The 10984-nt window shown below is 33.1% G+C and overlaps 1 protein-coding gene across 1 annotated transcript in view; it reads left to right on the top strand.

Moving 5' to 3' along the window:
* Positions 1-5666, top strand: part of LOC108735099 (T-box protein H15) — a 167054-nt gene extending 161388 nt beyond the window's left edge. Inside the window, exon 5 of the mRNA XM_018466921.1 lies at positions 4633-5666. Coding sequence (XP_018322423.1) covers positions 4633-5185 — 553 coding nt within the window. The 3' untranslated portion in view covers positions 5186-5666. The remainder of the gene's footprint in view (positions 1-4632) is intronic.
* Positions 5667-10984: the final 5318 nt, after the last annotated feature.

The following is a 10984-nucleotide window of genomic DNA, read 5'->3' on the forward strand; positions in this document are numbered from 1 at the left end:
CTTCAAATAAAAGTATTTGATGACAGCACGATTTTCCTGCTTTTCCATTTTTACGAAAACCACAGAGGCGTCTTGTTCAGCGTGCTGTCAAACCTACACTAGCAAGGAGATCGGGCTGAAACTATAGCTACAAGCTATCCAAGGATGGTACTATAGAATGTCACCTCAAGGTAGGCCTAGTGGCGTCATCTCTTGGTTAGGCCGGAAACTTATCAATCCACCCTCGTATAGGTACGTCATTAAAAGATGAGATATCTCAACTTTTCTTTTCTGTAGTAGTTGGTACGCTGGCAGTATTTACTGCTTTCAATAGCACGAATCCCTTCAGTAAGGTACGAATCCTAAAATGAATGGATATAATCGTAATACGAGCAGTAAGTTCAGGGAAAAACGACGTAACTGCGGTTGGAAAGGTTGGATAGGAAATGATAGATATGGGGAAGATTCTATATGAGCAACGGGCGTCACACATATGATCTATTGACACTTAAATTTAATTTAAGCCGCTTAAGCAATTTATTATTAAGGAATCTAATTCTTACTTTTCTTCTTGTGCAATGCATTGCACATGGAAATTAGACCGGCTTAAGAACTGAAAGGGAGATGCGCGTCATGTAGTGACAGTAAAGTAGACCTTGTAGAAAGGTTAGTAAAAGTACCTCAATATGTGCAATTTTTGATGAAAATTTTGAAAGGTTTTCTATTACAGTATAACAGTAATAATACTGTAAATGTTTATGTACTTATTCTATTGTTTGCTGAGAAAATCATACTTATACTTTTGCAGATATTTCTTTGTAGATTTGCATTTGATATTTTTACATTCTGACGCTGTACACTTTATCATTTTTGTTAAATTTCATAAAAATTGGAAATTTAATTAGTTTGCCTCTTTTGCATTTACGTGATTTAAATTAAGATATCTTGTTGTGAAGATAAACCTGAAGGTCATAATAATTGCGGCACATAGCGGAAGAAAATGGTAAAAATCTTCTCCATTGAATGCAAAATTGTAATAACAGTAATGTGAAACAACACTGCAAAACAGCTACCTTTCAAATTAATAGAGTCAAAAGATTATTAAAGAATAACGAAAATATTCGAATTACTCATCACTACTTTGCTGCTTCGCCATTAATACACATTTCTGGCGTTCCTCTCAACATCGAGAAATATCGACAGCCTTGAATTTATCTATTCTCCATTTCATCCTTTAATTTGGATAATATTAAGTAAAGCTCAAAGCAATTAAGGGATGGAAAGTTTTTATTTATGAAGAACCAATACCGACGTGTCGCCTCTATTTAAGAGGATTTTTTACGGTAGGTTCTTTACTTATATAAGCAAAAGTCCTAAATGATTCGGTGCTTGTAACTGGCACACAATATTAAATGAATAAATATTGAATTANTCCTTATTTTTGACTATGAGTACCACTACAGGAATGTTCCCGATACTAACACACTTTGAGCATATTTGAAGATCCTTAATTCTAACTCATTAGAGTACTGTCCTTTAGTGTAGCCACGTGGTTTTTAATTATACTTTAACTTATTACTTTATTTATATTCGTGTTGTCTTTAAAACTGTTAGTTTTTAACTATTTAATTATTTATTATTTTGTTTATAATTGTACTGTTTTAAATCAATGCTTATTCATTTAATATTATGTACAAGTTACAAGCACCGAATTATTTGAAACTTTTACTTACATAACTAAAGAACCTTCCTTGAAAAACCTGCCTCCCAAAGTCGAAACGTCGGTGTTGGTTTTTCATAAATTAAGACAAGAAATTATGACCAAGAAAAAATAATTTCTTGATCTTGATATTTAAGCCAAGATAAGAGTCGTTATTTGGGAATATTATTTTTATCTTGGTGAAATCCCAGTGCCGATGTAAAGCCTATCATGTAGAATAGTTACGCCGAGCACTGATGGGTTTGGTTGAAAACTCGATATCCTTAAATTGAAAAGGTCCTTGTTAAACATTAATGAACTCACAGTTACTCGTAAATCTCTATAGATGGCGTTCACTGTGCCGCTTGTACTTATTTATTAAACGCTGTTTAATGGTAATAAGTACATTGTTGTTATCGTTTACTGATTTTTAAGACGATAAGAGTGAGCCCATTATAGTTTATTGACGAATTGTTCAATTAAATAATCAAATAAAATTATGATTGTAAAAATAAGTTGTATTTTCTCTTCCATATGCATATGCTTTAAATATAAAGTACTTAATATCTAAATTAAAATGTATGGGTATTTACCTGCACGTGCGACTACCCTTATCTCAAGAAACATTTTAAGTAGGCACTTAACTATATAGATATAAAATTTATATTGTAAATACATTGCAACAATTACGTTTAATTAAACGGGGAATATATTCGACAATACCTATTATATTTAATGGAAAGTTATACATATAATAACAATTCCATCGAGATTACTTTTCAAACAATTACACACTTGGAGTTGCACCTGTCACTTTATACGTCTTAAAATTCTTCGTATTCGTTTACGTGTAGGTTAATTCATTATTAATTTCATCGTTTTCATTGTATGCCCTGCCAGTCAGTTACCACCCATGTTGGCTGATTGTAAGTGAAGACGGCAAGGATTTATTGTCGAAAACGTTACCGATAGGCGGTTAAGTAAAAGTAAAGTTATAAAACGGTGTGTACGTAAACCGAACAAGCCGCCTCCCGGTCGCCCCCGCGCCTTCAGCTCTCCTCTCTCACCCCGTCACGTTGATTGTTGGAAATTGAGCGAAGAATTAGCTTATTGTTGTTTGTATGTGTGTTTCTGTATACATGTACATGTGCGTGTGTATGTGTGTGTCTGTGTTGTGATAGAATTTAATTTACGTATTTCAATCTTCGCGAGCCGCCGCTTTAGGGGCGGAGAAGTAGAAGCCGCTCTGTAATTTCAGGCAATCGTTGCCTTCATGACGATGGCTTGATGATATAATGAAACCGACATATTTTCTCACACCTCACCTCAGGTAGACAACCAGATACTCATTTTAGTCACTCATCCGATCTTCGGTCTTTTGAAAACTTGTTGCTATGTTTTCCCACTTATTTTCTTGTTGTTCGACCTTTCGTTGTTTTGCCACAATTATAATAACTCTCATCTAGAGTAATCATTGTAATAGTTTGTCTAAACGCAGATTTGGGTTTTGATGATAGAAATCCTTATTTTTAGCAGAAATTTTAGTATTTTAAAAACAATAAACTTGAACCTGGCAAAGGAAAAATTTAGAATACAGTATGTAAGTTTCCAAATATCAAGGCAAATACTAATTTTATACCTGTACCCTTAAGGACGTTTGGGAGGTATGTCAAAATGCTACGAGACAAATAAAAATTTGGAAGAACGTTTCTCATTCAATTCTAAAACTCCTGTAAAAATTACAAATCGATTCACTAAACCGTTAAAAAGTTATTGAAATTTTAAAAAATTGTAATTTTACACGTCATTTTATGGAGATTCGTTAACCGAACAGATTAAATTTATTTTTATTAACAGAAAAAAAGCTACCAGAAATTTCAAACTTTTATAATAAGTAACTTGAACTCTGGAGAATCACTTTAGCGTAAGGTTATTCAAATTCACTAAATGGTTATCGAGGAAAAAATGAAAAATTAGCTGAAAATCTCGTTTTTACTTGATAATATAATGATAATATTTATAATTGTCTGAAATAAATGCAATTTTAAAGTTTTAATTATTATTTAAACATATTAAAAAGTTTTACGCTCATTATTAATAGAGATTGAAACTAAATATTTTTTTGTTTCGAAGTTGAAATCAAGGCATATTCACTGCCAAAAGTCAGTTAAAAATTTTCCATATTATTCGTTATTTCTTATTTTATTCAAAGTTTTTGGTCAAACTCCAAATTTTCTCTCAAACCGTATACTTTTTCTTTAATATAGATAGTATTTATTTACCCCATGATATGCTGCAAAACCTAATTAATCACGAATTTCTAATTTTATGTACTCTTGTCTCCGATTGCACCTCCCAAACATCCTTAAGTTATCGATCTTTTAGCTGATTTGCTAAATATGAATATAATAATACTTATTATATAATATCAACGATGTCCTATTTACTGTACTGTAGTTTGTCCTGCTGCAAATGAATTGTTGTTAATTAGATATGCTTATTGCAGAAATACTAACATCTACAACATCTTATGTTTACACCCAAGCACTTTCTGTTTATAATAATGAAGGGAAATGTATCAGTTAATACAAATTGTAAGATTACATATCTCTATCTTAACGGATTACATGTATGCTATTAGGGAAACAATATAATAAACAGAATTAAACAAATTATTTTAATTTAAAATGCCTTCTATTATTTTATTTGTACTTCTGGATAACCAAAACTACAACTTAATTCATAGTACCTAACATAATGTGTAATAATTATAATTTGTAGTACCTACCTACTTGAAATATTTTAGTTCGTCATAAAAATTAAGCACTTCAATTTAAGATCTCTCTTAAATAGTTACTTTTAAATAGGCATTCTAATGTGACTTTCTGGTTTACTTATACACTCTAGTCCATAATCAAATTGAAAATTAACACGTACTTTTTCTTTGTTTTCAGAGATCCCATGGACAATTTATTCTTTGAGCAACAGTTTCTACGAAATTCTCTGCGGCTTTACTCTACCGACCCCCTAGATACAGAAAATAATAACGCCAGTGCTTTGTTTTCGGCCGCCATGGTAGAAAAGGCTAGAAGTCACATTCAAATTTGGGGTAGAGCAAGTGGGGTCCAATACAGTCCCAGTGATCTTCAAGCAATGCTACTTAGCAGTTCTTCTGCGCAATATCTAGGTCAACGTTCTGCGATGTCTCTTGGTCTTCAGAGTCACTTATGGAATCAAGGCAGCTCTCCATGGCAAACACCACTTCACAGTGGACTTCCACCAGGTCTTCTGGGTCCACCAAATGCTCAAAGGCCGCAGATAACACCACCACCTCCTCAGTCATCAACGCCATCATCGTCATCGGGATCGCCAAGTCCAACTACCATTACCACCAGTTCCGAACTTCGACTACCCAAAGCTTTCTTTCCGAGCACTTTTCACCGTTTTAGTCCTTATGTGTCGCCATTAACTAGACAACCTACCATCAGTCCTAGGTCGTCGAACTGATAGTGTAATTTTGTTTAATTTTAGGGCCTTACAGCCAACTTTAAACCAAAGAAGTCTTTCTGTAATAAGGACTACCCAAATACTGATTCGTGAATTGTATATATTAGTTAAATGTGTACATTACATTTGTAATTTAATGTCGATAATTATTGAATGTTGGTGATGTAAGGTAAGTGTAAAAGAGCGAGAGTATGTTCGGGAGAGCAGCTCGTGTTTATTGCAGTATTATAATTAGGTATGTATATATTATAAATAGATTTGTATGTATGTTATGTTCAATTGAATCCCTGTAATAACTTTTACATTTTCAAATTTATTATTTATCATCGACCAGCGGTACTGTACTATAGTGAAAACGTTGTTCCTTTACATGCGCACACTCAGTTATTTTAGAGAAAATTATTGCATGTACTTTTACGAAGTTAAATTTCATATAGCGTGTAGTGATGGCAATGATTACTGTATTCATGTTTTGTAATTACCTATACATATATATTTGTAAATGAATATATATATATATATATCATCGATACATTACTAATAAATGGGTGATATAAATTTTTGTTTCATTTGCAGCAAATCCGTAGACGTGATCGTATGATCCTAATACAGAATTCACACCTGTTCGGGTGCAATTCAAAAAAATCGATTGTCTGTAAAGTCGGTTTACTGACGATAGTTGAACGTGACAACGTCATAAGAAAATACTGATGGAATGGTTTCATTTTTCAAAAGAAAATTTTAATTTTATTTGTTTGTTTTGTATGGATATAGAGAAGGAGGTAAATGGAAATCACAATTGAATTGATCAAGTTACATTTATTTGTATGCATAAACACAATCATGTCAATTTTTATTTATTTTTTTCCAATGTACATAGTTTTTACAAGTAAGAATGTGCTTTGAGCAATTGTTTTACAACTTTTAAACATCATTAAAATTTTTGTAACTCTAGTTTCAATTCGACATTATATCACTGAACATATATTTAATAAGAAAGAATCATTACCTTTATCGCCGCAATTATCGTTGCTATAAACAATTGACACCACATTCACTGCACTTTATACTTGACGAAAACATGTAAATGTATTATTGTATAGCAGCTGCCCACGCGGACGCATCGGTCACTCAAGTAGGAGAGAGATAGATGTCGAACGCTGCCGAACGCGGAGGCCGATTGTGCCTCTTTGTCGCTCGTTCGGCGCTCTCCCTTGCACTTCAAGCCTTAAATGGAACGCCTAAGAGCGAGGTAACGACGCATGAGTCATGTTTTTTCGTGCGTGCAGCCGGGCTCCATCGAATTATAAGACGTTGTCACGTCAAAAACTAAGTTTGTTTATCTTATGCAGTAATATTTCCGATTGCTTTCAATTGCAAAATACACATGATATAGAACATTAAAATGCCTTACATGGGAAGGATTACAAAAAAAAATTAATACGTGATAAAGGTAGGTTTAGCCTATGCAAAAAGTCAAAATTTGGCAACAGTTCAGTGAGATGTATATTAGCAAACTACATTACGTGTGCCTTTAGTTATCTGAATTCGGTTATTGTTAGTAGGAACGTAATGATACATTCATTTCCGACGGCTCTTCAGTATGGAGGGACCGATCGATGGTCACCAACCTTTGTACTGAAGACGCACAGAGCAATAAATCATACTGTGAGTGACACATATTTGTTGCATAACTACAGAACTTCTAGAATTCTCGAGAAGGCCGAAGACTGTTTGGGAGAATTCAATGATAGTATAAATAGGCTTCTGGATGGCTGCCACAGTTAGTTAATGTATGACCAGCTGATCAGTGATATAAATAAATAGTCCGAACTACAAGCGAATACCGAGTAATTAAAATATAGCGAGGAATAAATAAGCATAAATAATACAGTGTGATATAAATGAGAAGTAGTTTAAATTCCTTCTTAGAGTTATCACGTAAATAAATAACTGTAGGTAATATAAATACCCATTAAATAAATAAAATGAATACTAGAAAATTCATTTCAATTGTTTTCCATAAGTAACTGTTTATGAAAACTATTAGTTGAATAAATTAGATATGTTAATTAAGTGGTGGGCGACTACTAATGCAAAATGAAAACGAAGTGTGATATTATAATTAAATAAATGACAATTCCTTATGAGCTTTTCCTGACATATTTATCGAATGATTAATAAAATTTTAAAGAAATAACTGATGAGTACAGAGGTAACATTCAAGAAGGTAGGTACTTATTTATATTTATCGTCAACATACTGAATGACAACAAATAAGTTTTAATAAAATACAAAACATAAGATCGTTAGTGTATTACTCCAAAACATAATTTTCATTAAAAGTTTATTAGATGAAATAGTGTGATTTAAAATGCATGGTTAAGAAAATTATTTATTTAGTTAAAGATATTGTTACTTTATCATATTTGAAAAATTGTGACGACAACCCAAAGAAAATACACCGAGTTTAATTGTAAAGTTAAATTTAAATAATTGAATGCTATCAGAATTCTGAAGCCTTGAAATAATTACCAATGTTTGTTGGTTTAATTCAGAACTATTTTCCTTATCAAATATTTTTGCATAATTTTTTAATAAAAATGCAATATAGCATACATTAAAATGCAGTTTTTGTGTTTGCCTTTTTGGCTTAGTTAAATATCCAGTTCTAGTCCTTTGTATATTCTGCTCCGTTTCTGAGTGAAGTCAGCTCAAAAACACAAAAACAGACATACACTAGTTGACCAGTTGGTGCTGTTTATTAGTTTATCTGCAGCGTTAATTTATGTTTTATTTGCTTTCCTTCATTCTGTTAAACCTATTACGATTACAATTATTAGATACTGATTTACAAGAAAGCGCGTCAGTAGAAAAATAATACTAATACGATTTAAGGGTAGACACACACTAGTCGAACGAATGTGAATGCTTAATTTTGTACTAATACTGCACGTATTATGCAAGACAAAGTTGCACGTGTTTATTTTTGTTTATTTTCCATTACAAAATATACTGATAGTATTAAAAAACTACTTAAAACATATTCTAACTTTCGCATATTATATTATATTAAAACGTATGATATGCAGCATAAAAGTTAGTTGTGACTTGAGTTCACCCAGTCTAAATGGACTTAAAACAACTTAACCTATAAATGAATCTAATGTGTTGTGGTCATTACTTCTTGAATTGGTTGTATACTTCGTTTAGTTTCTGTAGCGAGCGATGTGACCTTCAGTTTGACCGGCGCAAAGTAGAAAACAACAGCACCAGGCCAGAAAAGGAAGGAGACAACTCTCGGCCAAACTCTTAACCGGTGAGGAGCGTATAATCCGTACAGTACTGCACGGAAAAATTGACCATTTTATCCACTACAATTGCATTGCTCAAATGTGCTGTTATTGGTACCATTTACTACTGAAAATATCAACGAGATGTTTATTTATATTTGAAGACATATTAAAGGCTTTAACGCTTGTTTTCGACTCGCACTACTATTCATGATTGAACAAAAGTTTTGGCAGGTACTGTATGAAAAGTATGAACAAGAGTCGAAAGTATAATGAGCTTTTTTCTCCCTATACCTACGATTTTGCTAGCTCGCATCCAAGACATTGGAAGGGGCACATCGCTAGAGAAAGTAAATGAAGTATACCTACAGATTATGTTGATGATATCAATGCAATCTCTCGCTAATTGTAATTTAAAAACTTCAAAACGACCGAGTGTAGACCCCTGTGCGAATTTTAAATGCAAACACACCGCCGCATGTTCACACATAAATGAGAACGGTATTTGGGGATCGCCTTTGTTCGGACAGTATGAGCCTTCCTTTACAAGTTTGCACGTATTGCTTGTGAACGAGATGACCAATGCTCGTGGCTGATATAAATTCTCGTCACAGCCTGTATCTCTGTTTGCTTTGAAACGAATCCAGAATTTTATTTGTATATTCAATGCAGGCGTAAAACACATGTCGATGCATCTAATCGGTTCAACATCACCCGTCATGTTTACGTAATAATTCACATTTTCGTTTGTTTTCGGAGCAAATGCATTCGCTAAAAGTGCAGCGATCAGAAGATACACCGAAAGCCAACGAGTGCAATGATACAGTTAGCAATCTGGCAACCTACTTTTAAAAATTTTTCAGTGTTGGTGCATAAAATAAGACAGAAAAATATATTTCGTATTACTAAAAAAAAATAAATTGCCTTTCTTCATTAAAAATACTTATTTTTGTCTTACAGTAGTCATCAATGACGTCAAGCATTAAACATTAGTAACGAGTAAAATTTCTTGAAAATATTAGAATAATGTGTATTAATTGTAAGTGTTTTCGTACACTTACAAAATTACTTAATTATTCAAGGTTACTCGGCAGATGGAACTGTAAAGGCGGCAACTAACTCGGACGATACCCAATACATATACATAACCTATCGGTGTACGCGTCTTATCTATAACCATAAACATAACAAAAGTAAAGGCAAACTCATCTGAAAGTGTATTGTACTTGTCTCAGCGTTACAGAACCAGTTGTATCTAAATATTGCTACGTGATTGGTCACATAAATTATCGCTTTCATTCACGAGTGTAAGTGTGATAATACGATCCTCTTCTCTGAAAGTAGCTTGCAAGAAGTGACGCTGACTAAGTGATATGGATGCTCGACTTGTGCATAACTGAGCAGAGTTCGTCTTTGCAGCAGAGATGGATATTTTTTATTTGTTTATTTATTTTTTGACAAAGAGGGTCCAACTATTATTAATTTCACCGCTCACTGCAACTAACAGGGCAACATGTATTTTTTCTATGATTATAATTGAATATCAATATGAGCAGTTCTGCATGCAATTTGCTTTCATAACCATGAAACATTTAATCAACAAACACCTTTGGTTTTTATAATCTGTCTCTTGTTCTATTGTTTAATCTACTATTATTTGTTCATAAGATCGACCATTTGTTAACAAATCTCTGATAAACAATTACAAATGTACAGGGTATTTCTAAAATAAGTAGCTTGCAGGAGGTGATAGGGCACTATAAAACAAGAATATTAAATAAATGTATGTAGTCTGTATTTCCGAATGTTCATCGTTTTCGAGAAAAAACCTGGTTTATAGTTTAAAGTACAGCTAAATGTAATTCCGTACCTGGAAAGAAATGCGACTATGCAACGTCGTATTCAATCGGCTGCTAATTAGCAGCATTCGTGTTGTATTTCTACTGTATTTTTGCGCTCATGCATTCTTTGTTATTTGTTAGATTAGATTTTTTGTTTAGATATGTTTTTTTAATGTTATAAACTAGTATATATGTACTCAGTCAAATAAGCAGCAGGTTAGTGTCTCATTGTCATAGGTCAGTATAGAACACTAGTTGTTGCAATGGCGTTTAGTATGACAGAATGTGAATACAATGTCAATGCAACGGTCGAATTATACGATCATCGATATCGCCAACGAAGACTTCCTCATCATCAAACAGTTTTAAATGCTTCACAGAGATTAAGAGAAATCGGCAATAATTTTGGCAGATACATCGAAGCTTGTCTTTTGACGCGGGCTTCGAATTTCAAATATTGTTTGTCGTGTACGTGTGTTGTACGAGTATAATTATTTTTTTCTAATGGGAGGATAAGGCTATTGACGAACCACCCATTAAAAAAGAAAGCGCACTTTGACAGTACCTCAATGGTAGTTTAGAAATTTACCTTACAATCAACGTACTCAAAGCCAGTGTAATTATACTGATGCTAACGGAAATGTGTGTAGTCCGTCAAATTGTTC

This window comes from Agrilus planipennis, unplaced genomic scaffold (assembly GCF_000699045.2).
Source record: "Agrilus planipennis isolate EAB-ADULT unplaced genomic scaffold, Apla_2.0 scaffold137, whole genome shotgun sequence".
NCBI lineage: Eukaryota > Metazoa > Arthropoda > Insecta > Coleoptera > Buprestidae > Agrilus > Agrilus planipennis.